Consider the following 27,949-nt stretch of genomic DNA (forward strand, 5'->3'; position numbering starts at 1 on the left):
GTTATCAATCATCCCAAAGCTCCTCCCACTAAAACCTAAAGTCTTACACTCATCTTAAAGTCTCTTCTTCTGTGGTGTGTGTGTCTAATGTCTAACCTCTGGCTCACAGAGTAACTGTGAGGTTACAATGGGGCTGCACGCGAGTTTGTCAATTGTGGATTTGTCTTGTCTTACACTCGATAGAGTGGTGGGTTTGTCTCTAACACTCTTCAACTTGAATTCATTGTATTTCTTCTAATGTATGTGAATGGTACTCTTTAAAGTTCCTGTGGAGGAGCCTGCAAAAGCAGCCAGGAAACCAGAACCTGCTGTGGTTCCTCCTAAAGAAGAGCCAGTAAAGAAAGAGAAAGGTACTTTACTATTTCTGATGGAGCTCCGGCTTTGTTTCTGTTTTCTCTGTCGTCCTTTGATTCTGTTGAAGTTTTAAACAAGCAGGGTTATGTTACTCAAATTACCATGATATATTTAAATATATCGATTATGCTTTCTCCTGGATGCTTCCTCTGGTGCCACCATCTGGCCACAATTTGTAACTCCACAAAAAAGAACAATTAACATATAAGGGTTTTTTTGTAGTCATATACAAAATACCTTCACACGCCACCCTCAGGGCAAAATGGCAGCACTTCTGCTTAAAAACAGATAATTTGAGTAAAGTATTCCCTGTTGTTTCTAATGTATCTTTACTTGTGCGCCAGCACATTTTTGTGTTCTTTATAGTCATGTCTTGTGCACGTTTTTTGTGTCAAACCCTCTTAAAGCTTTGAAGCCCAAACCTAAACTCGTACCAGAAGAGGTACCTGAAAAAGTACTTCAGAAGGTGTTTGAAGAGGTTGTTGTGTCGAAGACTGAAGTTGAGAGCCTGCCTGATAAAATACGTGAGATAGTACCAGAAAGATTGCCTCCTGGGAAAACTGAGGTGAGGGAAAAGTCCCATGAGAGGGTTCCAGAGAAAGTACTGCCACCTGAGAGAAAAGTGGAGGAAATTCCAAAGATGGTGCCAGAAAAGGTTCAAGAGAAACCACCTGAGGAAAAAGTTCCAGAGAAGGTTCGTCCTGTGAGGAAGCCTGAAACACTTCATCGAAAGGCGGCTGAAGAAGAGAGGATACCTGAGAAGAAGCCAGCTGAGCAGCTTCCTGTTGAAGTTGAGGAAGTAAAAGTTAAAAAGGTGTTGAAGAAACAAACAGAGAGGATCTCTGTAGAGAAAACAATGCCAACAAAGACCCCTGATAAAACACCTGAGAAGATACCTGAAGCCAAACCCAAACGACAGGCTGAAGAAACTCTTCCTAAAGGTACAGCTGAGGCAGACCTCAACTCTTTCTATCTTTGCATCTTCTTCATGCATGTCAACCATCAGCAACAGTCCAGTTACAGCACTTGTTCATCTGCTTCATAGCAGTGTATGGAGCATAAAGCTGCACTTCTACATGTAGACTCAAAAAATGAAATTCTTACTTCTGAATCAAATAATTGATAATAATCGAATTAATTATCAGATTCATTCAGAACGTGCACAAAAAGCAAACAAACTGAAGCAAGACTCTCATTTACCATTCTTCATAACTGTGTTAAACTCAGGCTGTGTCCAAAATCACTCCTTATTTTCTATATCGTGCTTTTTATATCTTTTTTTTCATGGCTTGTGCACTGCTTTCTGCTAATGATCCCACAATGCAATGCTCTGCATTACATTGATGAGAAAATTACAGTCAGGCATCTCTGCAGCTGTCAGTGATGATGCAGAATGAGGATGATGATTAGCAATTGTCCAAAAGCTCAATTAACTGCTCAGTGTTGACTAAAATATTGAGTGTCCATTCTATCGGAGCAAGTGAGTGATTTCGGACACAGTCATAAATAAGTCCTAATGAGAGAGAAAATGCACATTTCACCCACATGATTGCAGGAATCTTTTTTTACACAATTGTTCCATCAAATCATAAAATCTGGTTGAACTTTGTTTCTTTAATGAATCATATTTTTCAATAATATGTAGCAAAGAGCCAGTGAGTTTGTTTTTTTATACAAAAATTTTTTTTTTACCTTTAACTTTAAGTAAGCATAAGATAACATCAACTGAACGATCACAAGCTGTTTTCACCACTGGCAGATGAACACCATGACAGTCAGAAGCTGAAACATGTTAGAACCACATCAGAGTTGAGGCTTTGAGACGATGCAACAAACAAACAGTTGCCTAGTTGCACTGAACAAAGAACAGAACCGTTTTTATTTTTTGAGTCTACAGTACGTTATGTCTGACATTGCATTATATTCATTACGTGATATGAAATCACAAGTGCAAATTAAATCAAACTGAGCTGTTGCCACTTCTTCAAAGGGTTTCTATCATCTTACATCTTCGACATCTTACTGCTTGATGTGTTTTGTGTTATTTAATGTGTGCCTGTTATTTCTGTTTGTCTGTTTGTTAACTTTGTCTGTATTCCTTTCTTTTACAATAATCTTCTCCTCATGCACCATCTTGGATTAAAAACTGGTTAATTCTTTATAAGTAATAGAAACTAAGAAGATTGAGAAGATTCGGCCCACAGAGGTTGAACAAGAGAAAAAAGTCCCTCCTCCTGAAAAAGGTACAAACCATCTGAACACACGATGAAGTACTCTAACCATCTTAATCTTTATCTGGTGGATTATCACCTGAAACATTAGCCTCTTAATCTCTGTGCTGTCTCTCTCTAACACTCCTGATTGTCTTTGTGTTTTGTTGTCTTCTCTTGGCGCCGCCACATGACGCCTGTTCTTCAACACCTCTTAAAACTTCCAGCAACTACAACACTTGTCAAGATTGAGCAAAGAAAAGGATCTCAGAAAATACAGGAAGTTTATTATGTAACAGAGAAAGTGTCTCCCGCAGAAGAAACATGGGAACACGAAGAGGTAGTGGAAAAACACGCTGAATTGTACGAGGACAAAGTGGCTCATCTGGGCGAGACCATAGTGTTGTTATCAGAAGTAGATGTCTTAAGTACCACAGAAAAACCAGCCCAAAGTGACAAAACGTCTGAATTAAGAGGTGAGATATCTGTTACTGAAACTTCACAGAGGAAAGAAACCAGGGTGACCAAAAAAAGGGTTGTCCCTAAAACACAAGAAACTATAGTTACAGTCCAGAAAAGAGAATCGGACATAGATCGAGAGGTCACAACATCGCAGGATGAAAAAACTGGGGGGGAGTTTTTTGTCAGGACAATGGAGTCACCAACAGAGGAGATTACAGACGAGAGGAGAGACAGCACATACGTCAGACACCTGCCAGACAAGGTCATTTCTATGCAAGAAACTAGTGTGACAGTCAAAAAGGGAAGGGAGATGAGCATCAAAACAGAAAGCAGAGAGAGACGCAAAATAGACAAAACTGAGGACATAGAGTCAGTGAAAGATACAACCAAACCTTCCCCAACTATAATTAGCACAGAATTGAAAAGGTTGAAAAGTGAGAAAGAGGTCACATACGAGGAATCATTTGATCATGATGTGGAGATAATATCAGCTTCTCCAGAGGAAGAATACAGTAGAGCTGAGGAAATTACAGAAATTACAATTGAGCGGACAAAAGTCAGACTTGAAGACAAACCAACAAAAGTTGAGGACGAAACTCGAATTAAACAACCTGACATTTCCGACTCCAGAAAAGATGAGACCAGTGTGTCAGTAAAGAAACATGAGCTAGCTGAACAGAAGCGAGAGAAGAAGGTAAAATCTGATGAGACAAAAATGGGGAAAGTAGCTGAAAAACCAAAACCTGAAGCAGAGGTGACCCCCAAACCAAAAGAATCAGTAACAGATATCGACCTTGAGACGCCAAAAGTGATCAAACAGGAGACTGAGACTAAAGCTGAAGCAGAACATAAGAAAAAAGAGGAATCCAAAGATATCCGTCCTCAGAGAGTTGATACTGAAAAGATAAAAGAAGATACAAAACCTTCAGTCCCTTCAAAACCAGAGAAGAAAAGGATTTCCCCACAAACAGCTGCCAGAGGTATATAGATTTCAAATCTAACATGATCATCTTCATCTTTAACTTTTCCATGTCTCTGTGTTTGGGTGCAGTCTTTGCTCTTTTTTATCCAAACCTTGGTCAACCACCCATATTCATCATTTCAACCTCAGTCCACCATCAACCACAGTTCATCTCTTTTCACCTCATTTGTGAATGTCTCTTCATGTCACATTTTCCTGTTGATTGTGTTCCCTACAACACTATTCTATTGGTTTGTTTTTGTACTCTTTTTTTTAAAGGTTCTTTTTTCTATCTCTTAGTGGTTTGAAGTCTGTCTTTCTTCCTGTGTTTTCCTCTCTTAAATATTAATATCTTATATTAAACAAAAACTGATTATCTTTAAAGAACCAGAGGCCAAGGCTGAGACCATTCCCTCAACCACTGGTACTACTTTGTCTCCTGAAACACAAGCTGAGATAAAAGGAAAAACACCAGAAAGAGGTACAACGACACCATATTTTCTTGTCCTTGATTGTCAGCTCTTACTACTTTCTTATTATTTCTATGCTCTATGTTTGTCTTGTTTAACTCCAAATGTTTGTGTCTGTGTTTTTGTGTTCTTTTTCCTAATCTCTTGGCACCGCCACATGGTGCTTTGTCTTCACACCTCTTAAACTCTTCCATCCTCAAGAGGCCATCTCTGGCCTTTTAAAGGCTGAGAAAAGAGAAGGATCTCAGAAAATCCCGAAACATTTCATGTCAAAGGAAGTGTCCTCTGCAGAGAATATCATAGAAAGAGAAGAAGTTGAAGAAAAAGCTAAAATGCACGACAAGGATAAAGAAGAAATTCTGGGCAAAAGTATTAGATCTGTGCAACAAGGGATTTTAAGTATGATGCAAGAACCTGATGAAGTGTCTGAAATAAGTGGTGACATATCTGTTACTGATGGTTTAAAGACACAGGGCCTTAAAATGAGACTCACCCCAAATACTAAAGAAAAGGTCATGACAGAAAATGTGTCCAAGAAGAAAACAGTTGTGGCAGTTCAGGACAAACTTACTGAACAAAAATCTCAAGTTGAAGAGTTTTCTTTCCAAAATACTGATTCTCCGACAGCAGGTATAGAAATAAAAGACATTAAAAAAGATACAAAAGAGCATAAGGAAGCTTCTCAAAGTAGTCAAAGAAAAGTTGAGAGTCCAGAGCCAGTTTGTGTTAAAGGTGTTCCTGATCAAAAACAGGTGGTGGGACCTCAATATGTGACTTTTAAGGCTGATTCTGAAGAGAAGGAAGATATTTTCACACAAGGGCTCAAAGATAAACCTAAATTATCAGTTAGAAAACCTGAGTTAACCAGTATGACAGACAGTAAGCCTTTAGAAAAGGCCGGTCTCCAGTGCATATTAAAGGAAGATGACGTAGAAGACAAACCTTTAGAGGCTGAAAATATTGAAGTGACCTCAAAGATACAAGAAACCGATTCTTCAGAGCGTGTTAAACCAAGCAAAATGATATCTTCCAAACCTGGAATCATAGAATCTGAGGAAGAAGAGGAACAGCTGTGTACTACTGAGAACATCCAGTTAAAGGCAGAAATGACTGGAAAACCCAAGGCTGCCAAACAGAAAACATTTTCTAAGAAACCAATCAGACAAGAGAGAGATTCACGATCCAAAAAAAGTGCATTGGAAACTGCAGAGGACAAACCTTTGGAAAATGTATCACATAAGGATAAAAATAAGATTGAAGAAATTCACTCAGAGAAAGAAATACAAAATAACAAAGTTGATACTTTGAAAAAGACATTAGACAAGAGACCAGATATAAAGGATCCAACTCAGGAAAAACACATCACAGATAAGGAATTAATGGAGGAAGACATTTCTGAAAAATTCCCTCTAACTGGCGAACATATTAGTGAAGGTGTAGGACTAATTGAGAAATTACAAAAACCAAAAGAGGTTTATAAAAAGAAAATGCCACCATCAAAACAAAAAGAAGAGGCTGTAGAAAACATAGAAGACTTTGCTAGTTTTCAGTTGAGGGCAGTCACTGTAAAAGACCAAAACATGAAACAAGCAGAACAGAAACGGAAAGAAGGAAAGACCTCAGCTATAATGTTAAACAAAGAAATGCCACTGTCAACCAGCGGGCCTCTGCCTGAATCTATATTGTCCAAAGTAGTTACACTTAAAGACAAATTGGTCAAAGTCAGTCCTATGGAAGGAACAACAGAGACGAAACCCGATGGAGAGATTTCAGTTACTCCTGTAACAGAAGTCAGACATCCAGAGTCAGAAAAAGAAACCACAACTGATGATTCCTTACAAAAGGGTGAAATCATATCACAGAGCAAGACCCCAAAGAAAGATGTTGCTCAAAGAGTGAGACAGCAAACAGCAGTTGAAGATGAAAACCAGTTTGAGGCAGCTCTCATTAAAGATAAACATGTCCAAGTAAGTCTAAAAGAAAAGACAAAACCAAGACAGGAGCAAACTGAAAAACTGACCTCCATGAAAACTGAGATAGAGGGACGACCTAAACAAACACTGGTAGAACAACATACCACAAAAGTCAAAGACAGTGTGAGAAAAGATAAAACTGTTAAAGCAGAAGAAATTCCTCCTTCAAGACCAATTCATTTAAAAGAAAGACAACTGATGTTAAAAGAAACTAAGGACCTAGAATTAAAAGTTGAGCAAGAGCTATTTAGAACTGAAGACAAACAAGAAAGAGTTCTTCCAACCAAAGAGATAAAAACAAGACAAGAACAAGCTAAAAAGGAGAGACGTCAAAGTCTAGACAAATCTGAGGAGGTTACAACCAAAGAAAGTCAGTCAAATGAGATTGAACTAAAAGAAGTCCAGTCAAAGACAGATGAGACAGAGGACAAACTCAATAAGGTTGCTAAAACTGAAGAGCAGAAACTGATAAAGCAGGATCGGCCTCAAAGAAAGACATCAGTTGCAGATTTGGTAGCAGCAACATCTGAAGAATTACTGACAGAAAAAATACAGAAGCTAGCCAAACCTAAAGAGGCTGCTGTTGTTTCAGTACAATCAAACCTTGCCACAGTTAAAGACAAATATTCTAAAGTTACACTAATTGAAGGGAGAAAACCAAGACTTAAAGAAATCCAAGGAAAGACCCTTATAACAGAAGAGGTATCAACAGAAGAAAGATGCCAAATGACAGAGAGCGAGTCAGTATCAGAACAACAGAAATTCACCAAACCCCAAGAGATTATAGCTGAAAAAGATCAACTAAAGTTTAGTATAGTTAAAGATAAAACTTTTAAAGTTACTCCTCTTAAAGAAGTGAAAACAACACAGGAACACATTGAAGGAAAGGATTCAGTTACGCCTGTAATGGAGGAAACTTGTAAAGATTTGGAAGTAGCTCCTGAAAAACATGCAGAGGTCAAAGAAACTGAATTTGCAACAGCTGATAAGGTAATTAGTGGGTCAGAGGATATTTCTCAGAAGAAATCAATATCCCTGAAGAAGAGAGGACAAAAGTTAGCCAAAAATAAAGAGGTTGCAGATGAACAAATCCCACCAAAATTCATCACAATTAAAGATAAAACACAAAAAGTGACTCAAATTAAAGGTACACGTGAAAAACATGTTAAAGCTAAAGAAGTTGATAATGAGCGTCCAGAATTCGATGGGGAAATTGATACATCAGAAAGGGAATCAGCATCCTCACAAGAACCCCAACAGGACCTTACGAGACCTCAAGAGGTTATAGCTGAACGAGACCAGTTCAAGTTCAGTACAGTTAAAGATAAAACTTATAAAGCTACTCCTCTTAAAGAGACACAATCAAAACAGGACCAATTGGAGAGAAAGGTTTCAGTTACACCTTTGATGGAGGAAACTTCTAAAGATTTGGAATTATCTCCTGAAAAACATGCAGAGGTCAAAGAAACTGAATTTGCAGCAGCTGATAAGGTAATTAGTGGGTCAGAGGATATTTCTCAGATGAAATCAATATCCCTGAAGAAGAGAGGACAAAAGTTAGCCAAAACTGAAGAGGTTGCAGATGAACAAATCCCACCAAAATTCATCACAGTTAAAGATAAAACTGAAAAAGTGACTCAAATTAAAGGTACACGTGAAAAACATGTAAAAGCTAAAGAGGTTGATAATGAGCACGCAGAATTCGAAGGTATAGATAGAGAAACAGGAAAGGGAGACAACAATCAATTTGAATCCATTCCTGAAAAGAAAGAAATATCACTGACCATGAGAGGAGAGAAATCAACAACAAAGAAAGACAAAACAGTCAAATATGTTCCTCTTGAAGAAAGGAAAACAAGGCAGGAACAAACTGAAACAAAGGCAGAAGTTACACCTGAGAAGGAAGCCCAGAAATTAGTCGAAATTCACGAGATAACAATTAAAGATGAAACTGGAAAAATCCCTTCAACAAAACCAGCAAAGAAAGAGCAAATTAAAAGAAAAGCTTTGGCTAGAGAGATCCATGCTGAGACAGTGTCAGTTAAAAATGAATATGGTAGCGTTACTCCATTTGAAACAAAACAGGAACAAGTTGAGAGAAGAATTTTAGTGACACCCGTGATGGAAGTTGCATCTGAAAAATCTCAGACTGTAAAAGATGGAGAACCTATTTCAGAATATACTTCCTCACATACTACTGTTAAACAAGCCAAGACCAAGGAAGATGTAGTTAAAGATAAACCAGAGAAAACCGAAGCTAAAGGAGAGGCTTCAGTAGGAGCTGAGCCAGACGTAGCTCAACACACTTTGGTAGAGAAACTTACTGGAACGGACAAGATCACTGCAGTTCTTCCTGTTAAAGAGATGAAAACCAAACAGAAACAAATTGAAACAAAGACAACAGTTTCTCCTGTAATGGAGGTAACAAAGAAATCAAAATCCCAAACAGAGAAAGGCCAAAGGCTGGGCAAAAGTACAAAAAATTCTTTTGAGGAAGTGCAGTCCAAGATAGTCGTAGTAAAGCATAAATATGGTTGTGTTACTCCATTTGAAGTAACAGAAAGAAAACAAGTTGAAACAAAGTTTTCAGTGGCGCCTGTGATGGAGTTTGCATCTGAAAGAACTCAGATGGTTAAAGATGGAGATGTTAAATCAGACACTCTCAAGTGGTATACCACACCTGATCAGCTAGTGAAAGATATAACATCAATAAAAAAGGATATTTATGAAATGGATGATGTTTCACCAAAGAGAATGGAGTCTAGTCACCAAAACATTAAAACTGAACAAATCAAGTCAAAAGTAGACACAGTTCAAGATAAAACAGAGAAGGTTACACCCATTAGAGAGAAATTACCTGAAAGTCACATGCAAATTGAAAGAAAGGCCTCAGTTACATCAAAACCAGAAGTAAAATATCTACAATCTTCAGTAGAGCAAGAAGCTACGGAAAAACTTACAGTTGTAGACCAAACCACCACATTTTCTCCAGCTGAAAAAATAAAACATACCCTAAAGCAAACTGACAAAAAGACAGCTGTTACTCCTGTAACAGGGTTGACAGACACAGAGATTAAAGGCATTCAGTCAAAGGAACCAAAATGTGTCAAAAAGATAGGACAGATGTTGGACAAACATACAAAAATGTATCCTGAGGACGTGCAGTCCAGGACAGTTGCAGTTAAAAATGAATATGGTAGTGTTACTCCATTTGAAGTAACAGAAACAAAAAAGGAACAAGTAGCGAGAACAATTTCAATTGCACCTGTAATGGAGGTTGCATCTGAAAAACATCTCATAGTTAAAGATGGAGAGTTTAAATCAGATACTCTCCAAAGATTTATTACACCTGACAAACTAGTAAAACACATTGCATCAAGGAAAGAGGACATTTATGAATCCAGTGAGGGTTCACTCATAAGACATTCACAAACTCCAGATTCTGCCAAGGAAAGTGTAGAAGTAGTAAAAGAAGTCACAAGTCAATTTAAAATGGACAAAATTGCATTTGTGGGTGATACAGTACCAACGAAGCAGACACAAACTCAACAAATGGCAAAAATGACAGCTGCTACTCACCAAAAGGAGGAAGGAGAAGACACTATAGCAAAGGCGGTTGTCCATTCACCAAGGCATGGAGAAGGTAAATATGATAGTACATCTCCAAAGAAAGCAGACTCCCTGAAAGATCAAGGACAGGTTACAGTTGAAGGCATTCAGTCTAAAACAGACACAGTTAAGGATGTTTTTCTCAGTGTTACTACGATTACAGAAGAAAAGCAGGAACAAATAGAAAGAAAAGCTTCAAGGACACCTATAATGAATGTTGCATATGAAAAACTGTTGATTGCAAAAGAACGAGATATTACATCAGATACTCCACTAAGATATATTTCCCCTGATGAGCTAGTAGAAGGCATTACATTTACAAAAAAGGTTTACAAGTCTGATGGTATTTCATTAGAGAAAGACGAATCCACAATAGATAACAGGCAGATGTTATGGATGGATATGGATAAAACAGCTACTATTAGTCCTATTCAAGGAACAAAGATGAAGCTGGACCACACTGAAAGCAAAGCTGTGGTAATGCCTACAACTGAGGTGACATCTACAGAATCACTTACAGCAGATGGTAGACCAGAAAAGTATATTCTCAAAGACGGAGCCACAACAGAACAGGAATTTAAAACAACTAAACTATACATTAAAGACAAAGATGAAAGGCCAAAAACAGTCATAATTGAGGACAAAGCTGCAAAACTTAGTTACATAGAAGGAATGAGAGAGAGACAGGAACAAATTGAAAGGCAATCCACAGTTACATCTCTGTTGGAGACAACATCAAAAGAGTCATCAATTGAGCTGGATGCTTTGGAAAGACAACAGAAAGCTAAACCCAAGGAAATCAAGACAGAAACAGTGATAGGGAAAGGCAAAATCAAAGAATTTCATGAAAAAGAAAAAACTGATTTAAAAACCAGAGAACAAGAACAAATCAAAGTTGAGCAATTACTTACACCCACAAAAAGAAGTAAGAAAATGTATCAGTCCCCAGAGATGTTCGATGAAGAAGTGAAGATTTCCAAAAAATACGTACCTACAACAACAGAGTCAAAAGATGATATTGATGTGATGCATTGGCATGAGCCCACAGTCAGAAAACCCTCGGTAACAGATACAACCAAGCCAAAGACGGTCGAGAAAAAGACTGCTCACTACAAAACAGATGCTCCAGAACATGGGGAAGGTGCCACCAGGAAATGGGAATCAGAGGTTGAACAGTCTTGTCTGGAGGCACATGTCCGATACCTGCCTCCTCAGGAAGCTGAAACCATAACCAGAAAGGAGGGAGAAGTTGAGGGACGTCAATCCTTCATAGAAAGAAGGGTTTTGTCTTTGGAACCAGAAGGGAAAGAAAATGCCTCCCTTCAAGAATCGTCAAGAGGTATATAGGGAAAAATTTTCTCTGTCACGAGCACGTGTTTTTTGATCTGAGCACCAAACATTGTCGTACACCCCTCCTTTATCATCCACTATAAAATTTATCAGATTCATACCTCTTTGTCGTCATCATTTCAAGAGGATATCCATATCATATCACCCATTTTGTTTGGGCACAAACTGTATTCTTGGTCATCGTGAGGAACCACCATGCTGTCGACTGAGACAGTCTCTTTTTTTTGGTTTCTTATCACCCGATATCTAAACCACCACAGTCCCATTCTGTATGTTGGGTTTTTCTAATTGTTTTCTCTAATTCTGTTGTTGTGTCCTTTATTTGTCACTGTACCTGTGTGTGTTGAGACAAAATGTTTTTCACAGATGAGCTGAGGTGAGATATTTTTGTGGAGATTTCTTGGAAATTCCTTTCCTCGTCCATGTTTTCACTGTGGGTTTTCTTTGTTATTTGTCTTTGCATGCTTCAGTGCTCACCCCATCAATCTTAGTGAGGTTCTGATTGTCATATAATTTCATTTCCAAGTTCCTGTGAAGGAGAAGGAGTCACCACCACAAGTCAAAGAACCACTGGTAAAGCCAGCTGTTCCTCAACCAGGTACCCAGCCTCTCTTTTAAATGTGTTTTGGTGTTTACGTCTGTGTGTTTTGTGAGTTTTCTTAAGACATTCGTAAAAGAATGTCACTCTTGAGCAAATCTGAATCTTTGAAACTTTATCCTGAAGAAACCCAACATATTACTCAAGTCACTGAAGAGATTGAAGTGCTATGGAAAGAAAAGAAAGCAAACAGGGTCATTATAAACATCAACTAGCATAATGAACTTAGGCTCTAAGTTTTGACAAGCTATCGGAGCTAGAATGAAATGTCTGTGGAGAACTTTCTGTTGAATTCCCTGTATACCTTGTACTTTAAGAAATCAAACCACAGGCTGCTGTAAAAGTTCAAGAAGCTGCCAAACGGCCTGAAGTCACTGACAAAGCAAAGAAATTGGAGAAGAGAATTACTCCACAAGAAGAAACTAAGCCAGGTATCCAGACAATAATTGTTAACAAATTCTTACCAAAGCCTTGTGTGTGTTTTGGTAATTCTTGACAATACTTCAATTCCACTTTTTTATACTTGAAGTGACCGTACCACAGCCTGTTGTGAAGGCTGAGGAACCGACCAAGGTGGTTGCGGAAGAAGAAAAACCGATCACGGTAGAAAAGATAGCTCCTAAAACAGGTAGAGGCATTTAAAAGACTGAGAAGAAATAATCCTTTTTGTTGGATTGATTTTTTTGGGGGGCTTTTCATCTTTTTCACACCTTATTATGTCACTGCAGATGTTGACTGTATAACCACACACTTGTGTGTCTTCACTGTTGTTGATTACCTTGTGAGTCTGTCTTATCTGGTTTTTGTTGTTGTTTTTATGTTGTGTGTCCTGTTTTTTGGTCATTAATTCATTGATCTTGAATCCAACACAAGCATGCTACACAACTTCATGTCACCTCTTTATCTTTGCTTATGATACTATTTTTCATGTCATTCAACTACATCATGTGATACTGAACTGCTTTACTTTGTATTTCAGTCACCACTGTCATCAACATTCTGTATAAAACATTCATTATTTCTGAATGTTTGATGACAGGTTCTTAAGGTCTACCCATTTTTAAACCAATTAAAATGCTGTTCAGTCTGAGTACGTGGCCTAATTAACAACTTTCTGAACTATACCTTTGTATTAGATGAAACCAAGGGACCCGTCCAAACACCGGGAGGAGTCAAGAAAGGTAAGAGCACCGATTACCACTCACTTTACCTCAGTGCACACAGTACACAGCAACAGGACTTGTAGGCTATAAAGGAACGCCACCTACTTCTGTTAAAGCACCTCAAAGCTAAAAACTACACCTGCTTCACAGTTGAGTTTCAAATCATCAATTGGACATTTTGAGAGACTAAATGTCCAAAGAAAATCAAGGAGTTGACCACTAATCTATTTGGTTCATCACACACATATCAAAACAACAAAAGCTTTCCACAGACCTATTTCAAATCTATTAATTAAAAAAAAAAAAAAAAATATATATATATATATATATATATATGTGTGTGTGTGTGTGTGTGTGTGTGTGTGTGTGTGTGTGTTTTCTGTATTCTGTGAAAGTTTTTCTGTCTTGTTTTTGTCCTTTTTCTCTGTTGTCATCTGAAGTTGTTTTTTTATTAGGTTTTAAAAACCAATTATTGAGGGTTTTTTTTCTTTCTTTTTTTTTTCTCTGTATTTTTGTATTTATTTTGGTCATTTTCCCAGTATTAAGTATGTGTGTCTGTGTGTGTGTGTTTGTACATATTGTGATGTGATATCTGTCTGTAAGTAATGTCAAAACTTTGCTGCCGGTTCCGCTCAAAAAAGGTAAAATTCAGTTGGAAGAGGATGGAACGTTTGAGATTCCCACCTTGAGGAAAACAACCAGAGTCATGAGGGAAGTGGAAGAAGAACTGGAGATTATTAAACTGAAGAAGATTCCATCAGTTCCAATTAAAGAGGCTGAAGAAGAGGAAAAACCTCAGAAGGTCACCAAGACCACTGTGTTCAGTGTTGAAGAAATGGTACATAAGGAAGAGATGATTGAGATGTCAGTCGCCACCAGGAGACCTGTGGAGGAGAGGAAGCCTCGAGAGAAAGCAGATGTGGTGAAAAAGCCAGATATTATTAAACCAAAAGAAAAGGCAGAAGCAGAGGCTCCCAAAGATGCGTGGACCCGCCAGAAACCCACCCCAAAAGACGAGAAACCAGAAGATAAGATCACTCTTAAGAAAACTCCCAAAGCACTTAAGGAAGAGGAACCTGCACCGCCTAGTGCAGCCTTGAAGAAAGTTAAAAAATTGCCTTCAGATGAAGTGGAACCAGAAGTAGTCAAATTAAAACCATTTGAAAAGCCTGTTAAAACAGCAGAGGAGCCAGAGAAAGACAAAAAGGAGAGGGCAGACAGGGACACTGTGCCTTTCCAGAAAGGCGAGAGGATCCCCAGAGAGGTAGAAACCAAAGAACCTCCCAAAAAACCTGAGAAAACACCTCCAGAGATAAAGGAGCCACCGGCCAAGGTGTCAAAGCCAGTAGATAAAAAGAAAACTCCAGAGAAAGAGCCAGAGGAGGTTAAAGCTCCCGTCAAGGTGAAGAAAATCCCAACACAGGAACAAGAGATAGAAAGCGTCAAGCTGAAGCCCTTTTCCAGGCCCTCCAAAGAGGCTGCGGAGCCTGAGAAGAAGCCAGCAGAGGAGAAAGAGAAGAAGCCAACCGACGACCTGCACCGCCGTCGCATAAGTCCAGATGAAAAACCAAAAGAACGAGAGCCAGAGGCAAGACCGAAGAAACCTGAGATCCCGGAGGCTCCGGAGAAGAAGCCGGAGAAGCCAAAGGAAGTAGAGGCAGTTCCAGTGGAGAAGACGGCGTCTCCGGTGCCAGCTTCTGTTAAGAGACCGGAGAAGGCTCCTGAGGAACCCAAACCTATGCAGCTGAAGAAGGGATTCACACCTAAGGCAAAAGAGGAGAAGGAAGAAGTTTCTCTGAAGCCTGTGGAGAGGCTTAAGAAGGTTGAGCTGAAAAAGACACCATCTCCTAAAGTTGAAAAGCTTAAAGAAGCAGAGTCGGTCCCTGTTGAGAGGAAGCCAAGTGTTGATAAACTCAAAAAGGTTCCTAAAACAGTTTCACCAAAAGACTCTATTGAAGCTGTGACTCTTAAAAAGGTCCCAAAGAAGCCGTCACCAGAAGAGGAGAAGAGTGCAGAACCAGCAAAACCTGTCAAAGGGAAGGTCCCCCTGGTGAAGGAGATCTCTCCTGGAGCTGTGCAGATGAAGAAGGTCGACACCCAGCCAGAGGAGGAGGTCTTTGAAGAAGAGTTTGAAGCAGAGGGAGAGGCAACACAGGAGGAAGAGGAGGCCTGGGGTTGGGAGATGGTTCCCAGAGAGAGTTACGGCTCAGAAGACTGGGAAGGTGAAGGAGAAGAAGGTGCTCTGGAGGTTCCAGGGGTGACCAGGAGAGGTGAGACGGTGGCGGCCCCAACTTGTTGGGTGACAACTGAGAAAAACCCGCCCTTCATGCCCTGAATAATCTCTACCCATTACCACCATCATACCTCCATCTAAATCTCATCTTTACCCACCATATTTTAAGTGTGACGCAATTTACGCCATCTCTTTCGTGTTTGTTTGTTTCTTTATGTTAATTATCATTTTGTTGTCACACTGTCAGGTCATATTCATTGCTTTCTGTCATTTCTGTCATGTCATTTGTGTGTCTGCCATTTCATTATCACACCATTCTCATCAGTCCAACATGTGTTCTCCCCACTCATGCCATCTTTACATTTGTTTGTTATTCCATCTCCTCATTGTGTGAAGACCATGTCACAGTAAAATTGAATTATTCATTATTCATTATTGTGTTTTTGTCTGCCTTCATTTTAATGTCATTATTTACCATCACAATCACTTCCTGGCCATGGCATGTTTATTATTTATTTACTTAGACATTGACATAGAATTACATTGTGTGCAGCAAATTTATTTTCATTGTTTCTGAACAGAGGGACAACCAGCAGAGGAGGCAGGAAGAGGTAGAGGTAGAGGGCTGAAACGTAAGTGTTGTTTTTATAAACCTATCAAAACCTAGCAACTGTGGCTGTGAATTCCCAGCAAGAAAATCCAGAATCCTTTGAAATTAAAATCTCAATTGAATCTGTATTTCAGCCAAGCAGACCCCGTCCCCTGGAGAAGGCAGGGGCCGGGGCCTGAGGCCTGGTGGAAAGGGCCCATCGCCTCCAGAGGATCCCTTCGGAGGATTCAAGCTCAAAGCCGTCCCACTGAAGTTCATCAAGAAGCTTCAGGACATCGTGCTGAAGGAAGCCGAGTCTATTGGCTCGGCTGCTGTGTTTGACTGTGAGGTCTCACCTTCCACCGCCATCACTTCATGGATGAAAGATGGCAGCAACCTGCGTGAGAGCCCCAAGCACAAGTTCACTTCTGATGGCAAGGATCGCAAGTTGAACATTATTGATGTCCAGCTGTCCGACACTGGTGAATACACCTGTGTGGCCAAGAACGCTGGCAAGGAAATATCATGCACAGCCAAGCTCATTGTTGAAGGTATTCTTTTTTCTGCCTTAAATTCTCTTATAATCCCATTTAAGCACTAGCTAGCGTTGTATTGCTCATTTCCTTTTTCTCTGCTCACAGAGCTCCCTGTGAAATGGATCAAAGAGCTGGAGGAGGAGACTTCGGCTCTGAAGGGTCAGCCTTTGTACATGACCTGTGAGTTGAACAAAGAGAGAGATGTGGTGTGGAAGAAGAACGGTGAGGTCCTGAAGAAAAAGGCCAACAAGATCCAGATCAATGTCATTGGTATGCAGCACGCTGTGACCATCCAGAACTCCACAGATGACGATGCTGGTTCCTACTCATGTGAAGTGGCCAACCAGGAGGATGTCAAGACTACAACAAGTGTAAAAGTGATTGGTAAGAAAAAGAGATTTTACATATCCGTAAATACAGAAACGATACCAGTTTTGTCGCTTTCTCAGGAATGTATAGTGGAATGAATAATGGCAGGAATGGTGGTCATCGTACCTCAGGGCACCATGTTTGGCCCATTCTTGTTTTTTGGTTACCAACTTAACAACTGTATCTTGCGATTGTTCTGAATTCTCTCCCTAAACATCACTTCAAACTGAAATCTGTGAAAACCACCTGAAATTAGACAAGTTTCACTACGATTAAGCCAATTTTAGCTCCTCTTCCCTGCTTCCGACTATATTTTAGTAATATTTAATATAGTAATTAATAGTGTACATTGTGTTTAACTCCACCAGAAATTATCAAAGACTGGATTGTGAAACCACTGAGAGACCAGCATGTGAAACCGAAGGCAGCTGCTATATTTAAATGCGAGTTGTTCAAGGAGACTCCCAACTGGAAGTGGCTCAAAGGAGAGAATGAGATCACTCCTTCTGACAAGGTTGAGATCAAGAAGGAAGGAAAGCAGCTGACTCTCACTATCAAGAATTGTCAGCCTGAGGACGTGGCACAATATGCCATGGAGGTGGAAGGACGTGTCTACACTGCGAAGCTGACACTAGGAGGTTTATCTGTCTGCCTATTTACCTTCCTTTAAACTTGAGCCCCTCAAATACTTCTCTATCTTCTCTATCTTTCTATCATTTGGTTGATATTTATGAGTACTAATACAACCTCTTCCTTAGAGCGCGAGGCTGAAATCCTGAGGCCCTTGGCCAGCATTGAGGTGACTGAGAAGGAAGATGCTACATTTGAGACAGAGATCTCTGAGGATGATGTTCCAGGGGAATGGAAGCTCAAAGGAGAGGTTTTGACCAGATCCCCGGTAAGACTGGTGGACTTGTTTTTGGCAGATAAGTCTAGATGCATGTATTTTTACATTTGCATGTTAATTATCAGTATTTTCTAAATATAAACGTACTGTCATGTATTCATCAGATGTGCGATATCCAGATGGAGGGTACAGTTCGTAGGCTCATCTTGAAAAATTGCCAACTGGACCAGGCTGGAGAAGTGTCCTACCAGGCTCTGAATGCTGTAACCAATGCAATGCTCAATGTCAAAGGTAAGACGTATTCCTGGTATCCAGGATCGGAACTACAGTGTACCATGGTTTTAGGATATTAGCTGTAAAAATAAAGGCGTAAGGTCCGTGGGCAACAAAATAAAGCTTTATGGCACATAAGAGCGGACCTTAGGTCTTTATTTAATAGGTTTGAGAAGTGGAATTCATTATTTGCACCATTCGTTGAGACTTTACGCAGTCCAAGAAGACGAAAAGGAATTTTCACGTGGGAGCCCAGGTATTTCCAGCGCTCAAAACGGTGTCCTGTATTTGTTGTTCTGTTTGTATTACAGTGTGTTCAGTGGAAAATATAAACCTGTCTGTCTGTTGTGATGTTACCCTACAGTACATTCGTATTGTCTGTGGTTAAATGTGTTTTGTTAAATCTAAGCACAGTGGCCAGTTTATTAGTTACACCAAACCCATGTTCATTAATGGGTCACTCTACCAGACATGAAATCACATTGCCTTAGTTTTACCAAAAAATAACAGTAATAACCAGTCCGAGTCCAGTAACTGTTTGATTTAACATTAGAACATCAGTAAATGGTTGATTTTCCCCAGTAGTCACAGGCTGAACATAACTGGTGAGGACCTGATGTTGAAAGAAGAATGGCACAGACAATAAGATTCTTCTCGAGTTCTGATAAAACTGTTCTCAGAATTTGGAAAATGTGTCAAACAAAGAAGCCAACAAGAACAACCAGAAACCAACAAGACTAACAAGAAGCCCACAAGACAAACCAGAAACCAGCAAGACCAACCAGAAACCAACGAGGAAACCAACAAAGCCAACAACACAAAGTTCCTTGGTGACAGCATTTTAGCCTTCAACGCAATGCATCCTAACCAATCCTGGAGATGCACCGTGATGTCATTCTGCTTAGATGACCTGCACAACCTGAAGATGTCTCCAACAGATTTTCTATAGGATAAGATGTGATGAGCTGTGTATACCATCAGTGAACTAAAATCCACTAATCTAGCAACAAGCAATAGCGTAGTGTTTTCACAAATACCCAATACCCCCTCATACCCCTGTGGTATTATTCTATAGACCTCTGGAGCCATGGATGGGTATAACCCACAGCAGCATACAAGGGTGTACTTGGTAAACTGACCACCTGCTGTAGACTGTTGCGCTGTTGTTGTGTTTTGTTGTGTTGTTGATGTACTGTACCTGTGTCATCTTTTAAACCAGAAATCGAAATGGACTTTGTTGTCCCACTGAAGGATGTTTCTGTGCCTGAAAAGAAACAGGCTAAGTTTGAATGCACCATCACGAAGGATGTCTCTAAGGTCATGTGGTATAGAGGGGCTGACATCATCACCCCAGACCAAAAGTATGACATCATCGATGATGGAAAGAAGCATATGCTGATCATAAACTGCTGTGAGTTTGATGATGAGGACGAATATACGATTGAGGTTTTGGGCAAAACTTCAACAGCTAGACTCACAGTGGAGGGTAAGTGCTGGACCATCATTACTGGACATAACTATTCATTGAGTGGGTTGCCTCCTCTTGCAAGCTAACTCATATGAATATGCTTTATTAATGCAATTATAGGTATCAGGCTCAAATTTATCTCACCAATAAAGGACCAAACTGTAAAAGAAGGCAAAACGGCTTGGTTCGAGCTGGAACTCTCTCATGAGAACATCCCCGTCACTTGGTACAAGAACGACGTTAAAATTCATCCGAGCAGAACAGTGCTCACTCAAGTGGACGGAAAGAAACACATGCTAGAAATAAGGGAAGTGACTCTAGATGATACGTGCCAGATTAAGGCTGAGGCCAAAGGAATTCCTTCCATGGCCAACCTGACAGTCATAGGTAAACCAAGAGCAACCACCTGTCCTCTCTCTGTCATCGTCTCGTGTGTCTCTTCTTCTTCTCCACAGCTATTTGTACAATTTGTCCATGTTTGTTCCAGTGCAGGTTGCACAACACAACGTTATTGTGTATTTGTGAGACATTGTTTCTGTGTCTGTTTTTCTTTGTTGTGCATTTGTGTTCCTCGTCTTTTTTGTGTTACTGTTTTGTCCTGTGTCTGACTCGTACCATATACTTCATCTGTTGTACATGTGCAATGGAGAGTCACCCAAAAATGTCCCCATTCCAGAGGGAGACGCATACTTCACGGTTAAGCTGCAGGACTATACTGCAGTGGAGAAAGACGAGGTGGTTCTAGATTGTGAGCTCAGCAAAGATGTCAATGTCATGTGGTACCACAATGAGGCCGAGATCAAGGCCTCTAAGACGGTGACTATTAAGGCTGAGGACAAACGCAGAAGCCTTGTGATCAAGAGAGTAGGGGACAAAGACAAAGGACAGTACGTATGTGACTGTGGAACAGACAAGACGACTGCAACACTGCACATTGAAGGTAAAGACAGAGTTTGTTTTAGATTTTTGAGGCACCTTCTCCCTTCTTGACGTACCTCTTTAGCTTTCCCTTCACCTGCACCGCCTCCTAACCACACCTCACGCCCCATCACCTAGTTCTTTCAGTCAGTTTTTGCACTCGGAGCACCTGCCTCTTAATGTTCTGCTTTTTTGTCTGTTTGTCTCTCATGAAGACACTTCTTCAGAAGGTTTTCATGGTTCCCATAAGAGAGCATCTGTCCCCTTCATTGGTCTTCAGTACCTTTTGTAGAACTGTGGCACCACACTATTCTAATCGGTTCATATTGAACCAAATGGCTCATCAGAATTTCCTTTTTGCAGTGACATGACCAGATTAATTGATTTACCTTCACACCTGTAAAAACTTTTCTGCTGTCCCATAGACTGTCCTTGCAAAACTGGATCATCACATTGTTTCTTAGGGTGAAATGAAACCCTGTATCATTTTCCCCCTTGGTATGGTTCGTTTGGACCAGAACAATCACTCCAAGACCCTTTCGAGGAGGTGGTCTCGGTCCAGTCCCAAACAAACTCTGGAGCGGTTCGTTTTTGTTGTGAAAGAGTTGAACTTTATCCGACCTCACCAGCAGGTGAACTCACAAGTTAGAGCTAGATTGTTCCTGTCACCTCCTTCCTGTGTTTACTTTCCTGCTCCAGCCAGACAATCTTACAAACTCATCAACTGAATCAGAGCAGAGCAAACCAACTGTAGGTGTGACAAGGCCCTTACTGTTAGAGCCACCACTGAGAGCCATTTGGTTATTTATGGTCCAATGAAAGTGTCTGAAGCTCAATAAAGGAGGTTTCTTTACAGGACCTTAACTTAAGGTTTCTGTTTGGTGCCAAAGCAGAAGCTCTACCTTAAATTATGGGCAACTCTATCTGTGTGTGTCTGTTGTCTATATGTGTATATACGTGTGTGTGTGTAGATACTGTAAATACAGTATATGTCCTGTGTATGTGTTGAATGTTTAAATGTTTTTAAATGTCCCCTCTCTTGAACGTCAGCTCGCCACATCAAGGTGGTTCGACCGCTGTATGGCGTTGAAGTGTTTGACGGAGAGACGGCTCGATTTGAGGTCGAGCTCAGTGAGGACGACGTCCACGGCCAGTGGAAATTGAACGGAGAGATCCTCAGTCCATCCGCCGTATGTGTCTTTAAAATACTGTACATCTCAGCAGATATTATCTCAGCCGTGGTCTGATTCACTTTCATTTGGATGTGGATCTCGTTAAGAATCCTAAGTATTGAAAAGTTTCAAATGCTAACCTGTCAGCATTAAGATGAACGTTGATCTCTCGTTAGCTAACAAATGACAGTGAACTGACCATGCCGTGCCCTGATCACTTTTCTGTGAGTCCTGATGTGTTTGCTGAAATGCTGAAGTTTGTTGGCCATCTGCAGGATGTTGAGATTGTGGAGGACGGAGCCAAACACACTCTGGTCTTGTACAACTGCAAAGTGCCGCAGACAGGCGAGGTGGCGTTTGCTGCCGCCAACGCCAAGTGTTCTGCTAACCTGAAAGTGAAGGGTGAGCGTTCACGTCATGTGCAGAATCTTAACACCTTTCCAAGCAAAGCACTGTGCTCACGGTTTTCCTCTTTGACAATGAAAAGATGGAGCACACAGGTTTTCTTTCTGCTTCTCAGTCTACACCTTGATATTAACTCTACCTGTCTGAATCAACAGAACTCCCAGTGTCATTCATTACACCACTGGCTGATGTGCATGTGTACGAAAAGGATGAGGCAAAGTTTGAACTGGAAATTTCTAGAGAGCCCAAAAGCTTCCGTTGGCTAAAGGGATCTCAGGAGTTGTCAAGTGATGACAAGTATGAACTCCTGGTGGATGGAAAGAGTCACACGCTTATTGTCAAATCTGCCAAATATGAGGACGAAGCCAAATACATGTTTGAGGCTGAAGATAAAAGGACGTCTGGAAAGTTGATTATCAAAGGTAAATAGTCAGATCAGGAGTGGTACGATGTGTACATGAGGGCAAAACCTCGCTTTTCATCTGGGCTGTTTGTCAATGACAAAATCTCTCAACAACACTAAATGTCCAGAAGTCGAGCACAGAAATAGTAAAAAGTGCCGATCTTTTAGGCACCATTATAATCTTAATCTTTAGATGTTTTCCCAACTGTTTATGTTTAATTACATATATATATATACACATATAATTTCTGTTTGTTAGGTATCCGCCTCGAATTTATCAAGCCGATTAAAGATGTGACTGTGAAGGAACGAGAAACTGCAGAGTTCAGCGTTGAACTCTCGCATGAAAAAATCCCAGTGGTCTGGTACAAAAACGACGTCCGTCTGCACCCGAGCAAGGTGGTGCACATGTCGGAGGACGGGAAAGTCCACACGCTGGCCTTCAAGGAGGTCACCACCGACGACACCTCCATGATCAGAGTGGAGGCCATGGCCAAGACGTCAGAGGCCATGCTCACGGTGCTCGGTTAGTATCCCTCTCCAGAGGGACGCAGAGGATTGTAGAGATGATCAGGTCATGGTCTACATTCCCAGAACCAATACTGAAGATATCACCTCAGTATTGATGAGGTTTCCTGCCTGTAACTATAAATACTGTCACTCCACATGCTGCCATTTACTAATGTAAATTGAGATGCGATAGCAATACACTGGTGATTTCCTTTCCCTTTTAATTTACATCCCAAACTGTCCCACTGTGTTGTCGGTCTGTCTGTACGTTATCAAGCAGGTCCATTGTCCACCTCGTTCTGTTTTACCTGTTGATATTTTTACGTTTTGTTTTAAACTGGTTATTGCTGGTGTCCTCCTGCAGAGGGCGACCTGTACTTCACAGCCAAGCTCCAGAACTACACCGCCGTCGAGAAGGACGAGGTGATTTTGTCCTGCGAGCTGAGCAAAGCGTCTGGCGAGGTCCGATGGTTCAAGGACGGGAACGAAATCTTTCCCTCCAAGAAAATTCTCCTCCAGTCGGACGGCAAGAAGCGCATGTTGGTCATCAAGAAGGCGGTGAAGAGCGACATGGGAGTGTTCACCTGTGACTGTGGCACCGACAAAACCACAGCCGAGCTGAACATCGAAGGTAATACCTGCAGCGATCCGGCCCCTTCCCCCAGAACTTCAGTTCAGGACTGCAGAATCAGGCCCCGCCCACCGCCATTCACCGACACCTCGGCGCCGTTCATCTCCATCCTCCATCACTGTATCGTGTTCTCTGAGTGTTTGTGATGTTGATTATTGATCATGACACCTGAGGATAAACCAGCCCTCACATCTCAATGTCCCTTTGTAACTGTGTGGAAACACGGCTGCGACCTCTGAGCCAACGATGGAGACATAACTGTCATGTGAATGTCTCCTCTCTCAGTGTCCATGTCAGTGTTCACATACATGTTATAATGTTCAGATAGTGTTCACTTATTTTCATTTATTTTTATTTTATTCATCATAAATCTTTATATAAGATTTTTTTCAGGGCTAGATCATTTCATACTCTTAAAAAACTAAAACTGAAGCAAAACCAGGAGCACACAAGAACCAGATGAAGAGATCCGATTTTTTAAGTTATTTTTTAGGGCAGTTTTTGCCTTTTTTCTGAAAGCAACAGTGAGTTTTTATAGTAATGCTAATTAAAACAAACACTGTGCTGTCCATTAAAGGCATAAAAGCCCAAAAAAATATACTTTAAAAAAAAAAAAAAAAAACAGAACCAAACAGAACCAAGCAGACGCAGCAGAAAACAGCTCAGACCTTCTGAAAATGTGTAAAACATTTTTACATTTAGAAAAATATAATCAACAATAATCAATAATCTTGTTAATCTCACCTTTATTAACTTTAGATATGTCAGTACCTATTAATTTTTGATTCTTATATAATCAGATATATAGATCATAGATAAAACACTTGAACTGTTGATTTGTTACGACTGTTACTAACAATAATAATAGAAATGATACAGATAATAATATTCTGATGTTTATTACAGATTCACAGTTTCAGAATTCAGTCTGATTAAAATAATCTATAAATGTCCTGATGATGATTCTCACTGATGTTCTGATGATGAGATGTTCAAGGGCTGGTTTATTGTCAGTTCATTCAAGTTGTTCTGCTTCTGCTCAGACTGTAAGTCGCTCTGAATGAGAGCGTCAGCTCCTGGCGTCTTCATGTCGTCTGTCCGTCCTCCACGACCGCCACACTCCTGTCTGTTTCACCGCACATGACAATCTGTTTCCTCCAGATGTTCATTGGGTGTCACTTAGCTTCACCCTCCGCCGTTTCCTCTAACGTGTCTTTGAACCCCCGCAGAGCGCGACATCAAGTTCGTTCGCCCACTGTACAGCGTGGAGGTCACGGAGACGGAGACGGCCACGTTTGAGACAGAGATCTCTGAGGAGGACCTCCACGCCACCTGGAAACTGAAGGGAGAGGCGCTCCACTCGTCTGCTGTAAGATTCATCACTGAACCTTTATTTAAACCAGAAACAAGAGAAGGAAAGATGATTCCATGATGAGTTTAACTGTGTGTTTAACTTTGTGTGTCTCAGGAGGTGGAGATCAAGGAGGAGGGAGCCCGACACGTGTTGATCCTCCTCAACTGCAAAATGGACATGGCCGGAAGTATCGACTTCTCGGCAGCGAATGCCAAATCCACAGCTCAGCTCAGGGTCAAAGGTGACAGAAATAAACACTGACATACATCAAAGACAGTTTGTTGGTAGGCGGCTACAAATCCCTGAAACTCCTGATCCTCACAGCTCTCGCTCGTCTTCATTGTATCAGCTGTTAGATTCTCGGGTTCACTCCTGTTTAAAGGGTGTGACTCGGTCAGAGCGCAATGTGCTCACGTTGCAATGAATTCTGGGTAAAACTGACATTTGAGGCAGAAAGGAGAAGAAACGTTGACGAAGAAAATGTTGGAGAAACTTTTCCTGGTGAAATAATTGGCTGCATTTAATGATAACAGTTAATGATAATTAATAATAATTAATGATAATTGATAATAATGGTACCATGTGTGACTCAAAAGGATTTAACTAAGATTCACCATATTCCAGTTTCTGTAATCTGGTCCTGAGTGCTACCTTAAAGAAAAGCTACAGTCAGCTGCTGCTTAGCTTAGCTTAGCTTAGCTTAGCTTAGCTTAGTTTAGCTTAGTTTAGCTTAGCATAAACACTGGAAAAGGAGGGAACAGCCTGGAGTTTTAAATCAGGGAGTTTCAGAGCTGCTGGAATCTGTCGCATTGTTTAATTTGAGTCTGGATGAAAGAATCTGGTTGATTTACATGTAAACTCAGAGACTCTCTCTCCTCCTCATTTCAGAAGTGTCTTCAAACTGTCCTTCACCAAAATCACTTTTATATTGTTTTGAGTCGTTTGAATTAGTTTTATAGCAAATTGAAAAACAGAATTTGTGTCTGTTCTTCACTGGTCTTAATGGTACCATCATTAATGATTAATTTCATTTTAATTGTCAATAAACATCTTTTACACACGTCCAGGAGACTAGCGTGAAGAGAGCAGTAGGTGAGACGCTGGAGCTTCAGGTGGACATGAGGAGTGATCAGCTGAGATAAAGTAGATCCTGTTCAATCTTCATGACAGATCCCTCAGCTTTTATCTTAACAAACAGACAACGTGACTTTGTTGAAAAGCTCAAATCTGAGTCAAGGGAACTTTTCTCAAGAAACTAAAAGACACAAAAAAAAACTGATGTGGAAAATAAATTGTGTGGAAACTGTTACCCAACGTCACCTGGAGAACGTCAGTCTCATCATGTGTTTGTTAAATTCTCTGTGACTGAAATTTTGAAACTTAAACTTCACAAAGACACAAAACAGGAAGTTGATAATATTTCTACACTGCAACAAAACAACCTCAACGAGTCATTCATTTATGAAGCTGCAGTAAAATGTTTTGAGATAATTCTACTTGAATAGATGATGACAGAGTTTTAATGATCTAGTTTTACATGTTTGTTGCTTCGGGGAGAATTAGAAAAGCTCAACAAACATTCAAACATTTTTAAATTTCACATTTAATCAAAATAAATGTAATCAAGTAGAAAGTGTTGAGCTGTAGTTTAATCCTCAGAAAGAAGCAGCGTCTGTAGGACGTTAAAAACTGAGTTTTTGTTGCAGTGTCGAATGTTGTTTCAGTCAGATGTCTCAGATGTGTCGGCTCGCTGTCAGTCAGCAGAGATAATCACTGCGGAGCTGATACTGACAGTAAACTCTTCAGACTGACAGCTCGCTGATTAAATGAAGCGTGGGACTCTCAGCTCGCTGTCAGCGGCGCTGCCAGACATTTAACTGCCCGTTAAGAGCTTTAATTCAGGCATGTGAGGAAGCCTGTTGTAAATAACTGATGTGGTTTGTTAATCCAAACTTGACATTCTGGATCTGAGTTCAGCCCCCCGTTACCAAAGTCGCACGACACTGTTACATGTCAGCGTTACAACACAGGCTGAACCGTGATGTTGGCATTTTCCTGAGCGTGACGTTGGGTAACTCCTGCGAGGAGCTCCACATTCTCCTTTTCCAGGAAAATTGCAAGCTGGTGATTGACAGGAGCAGATTGCCCCCCCCCCCCCCCCCCCCCCCCCGATGGGTTTTTCAGAGGTGGGCTCTCAGCCAATCGGGCCCCTCGGTTATTTTAGAAGCCGCATGCCTTATCTAGAGCAGGTTTGCAGTGATTGGCAGGGGCCGGGACGCGACCCCGTCCCTCACTGGTTTCCACCAGCCATATACATCTGACGGCAGGTCGTATGCTAATGAGCCTAGCCCCCAGTGCCAAGTCCCAGGGAGGCCGGCTTCAGTTGTCCTGAGGGCTTCAGCGGCCTGCCTTCAGCTCAACCGCACCATGAGGATTAGCCACTGAGGATTAGCCGTTTCTCTCTGGGGATTTTTTGGATCTATTAACCTGTTTCGGGGGGGGGCTAACCATGTCTTCTCCTCAATCCAAAGCCCGAGTGATCGGCCTGATGAGGCCTCTGAAGGATGCCACCGTGACCGCCGGTGAGACCGCCACCTTCGAGTGCGAGCTGTCATACGAAGGCATCGCTGTCGAGTGGTTCCTGGGGGAAACAAAGCTGGAACCAAGCGACAGAGTAAGTCCCGACACACCTGACCGAGTCCTCGCTGTGTTTCTGCGCCACACACAGGATTCACTTCCTGAAACTCAAGACCTGTTGACACTCTGATACTAAGTCACCACAGAGGCCTCGTGGTCCTGGTCCAGAGCCAGGACCCGGGTTTCCTTCTCCATTTGTACACAGCGTTCAGTCTTCCTCGCCCCGGGCCACAGCAGCTCAGCCGGTCTTCATATAAGGGCCTGCTGCCGGAGGTTCAGGATTCCAGCTGAGCATTCGATCCTGGTTTTGAGATAACGCAGGCAGGGAGGCTTTTCTGCCCCGCAAGCGTTTCTGGGGTTATTTTTAACAGCTGCAGGAGGCTGAGGAGCGGGGCAGGTGGCAACAGGAGCTGTTTGTCAGCTCCAGGTTTAAAATCACAACGTGCTGTAAATG

The 27,949-nt window shown here is 41.1% G+C and overlaps 2 protein-coding genes across 4 annotated transcripts in view; both read left to right on the plus strand.

Moving 5' to 3' along the window:
* Window positions 1–27,949, plus strand: part of ttn.2 (titin, tandem duplicate 2) — a 195,437-nt gene that overhangs the window by 74,184 nt on the left and 93,304 nt on the right. Inside the window, exons 91-108 of the mRNA XM_056389502.1 lie at window positions 13,124–13,168; window positions 15,965–16,015; window positions 16,128–16,523; window positions 16,614–16,892; window positions 17,246–17,515; window positions 17,636–17,775; window positions 17,889–18,015; window positions 19,217–19,483; window positions 19,586–19,852; window positions 20,142–20,405; window positions 21,434–21,573; window positions 21,831–21,957; window positions 22,116–22,382; window positions 22,623–22,889; window positions 23,238–23,504; window positions 24,734–24,873; window positions 24,973–25,099; window positions 27,390–27,532. Coding sequence (XP_056245477.1) covers window positions 13,124–13,168; window positions 15,965–16,015; window positions 16,128–16,523; window positions 16,614–16,892; window positions 17,246–17,515; window positions 17,636–17,775; window positions 17,889–18,015; window positions 19,217–19,483; window positions 19,586–19,852; window positions 20,142–20,405; window positions 21,434–21,573; window positions 21,831–21,957; window positions 22,116–22,382; window positions 22,623–22,889; window positions 23,238–23,504; window positions 24,734–24,873; window positions 24,973–25,099; window positions 27,390–27,532 — 3,584 coding nt within the window. The remainder of the gene's footprint in view (window positions 1–13,123; window positions 13,169–15,964; window positions 16,016–16,127; window positions 16,524–16,613; window positions 16,893–17,245; window positions 17,516–17,635; window positions 17,776–17,888; window positions 18,016–19,216; window positions 19,484–19,585; window positions 19,853–20,141; window positions 20,406–21,433; window positions 21,574–21,830; window positions 21,958–22,115; window positions 22,383–22,622; window positions 22,890–23,237; window positions 23,505–24,733; window positions 24,874–24,972; window positions 25,100–27,389; window positions 27,533–27,949) is intronic.
* On the plus strand, window positions 1,049–11,529 carry LOC130177181 (probable serine/threonine-protein kinase kinX). 3 transcript variants are annotated; one of them, XM_056388663.1, is made up of 3 exons: window positions 1,049–1,295; window positions 2,520–4,006; window positions 4,373–11,529. In XM_056388663.1, the coding sequence occupies exon 3, from the start codon at window positions 4,724–4,726 to the stop codon at window positions 11,384–11,386; it is 6,663 nt and encodes a 2,220-aa protein (XP_056244638.1). In that variant the 5' UTR covers window positions 1,049–1,295; window positions 2,520–4,006; window positions 4,373–4,723; the 3' UTR covers window positions 11,387–11,529. The 3 variants fall into 3 exon arrangements, with proteins under 3 accessions (XP_056244638.1, XP_056244639.1, XP_056244640.1); XM_056388664.1 differs by having other exon boundaries at window positions 4,373–7,432; XM_056388665.1 differs by lacking the exon at window positions 4,373–11,529 and having other exon boundaries at window positions 2,520–4,209.

This window comes from Seriola aureovittata, chromosome 11 (assembly GCF_021018895.1).
Source record: "Seriola aureovittata isolate HTS-2021-v1 ecotype China chromosome 11, ASM2101889v1, whole genome shotgun sequence".
In the NCBI taxonomy this organism is placed as follows: Eukaryota; Metazoa; Chordata; class Actinopteri; order Carangiformes; family Carangidae; genus Seriola; species Seriola aureovittata.

Bases quoted from the DNA above. Each gene is read 5' to 3' on its own strand.
- LOC130177181 (XM_056388663.1), top strand. From the start codon at position 4,724: ATGTCAAAGGAAGTGTCCTCTGCAGAGAATATCATAGAAAGAGAAGAA.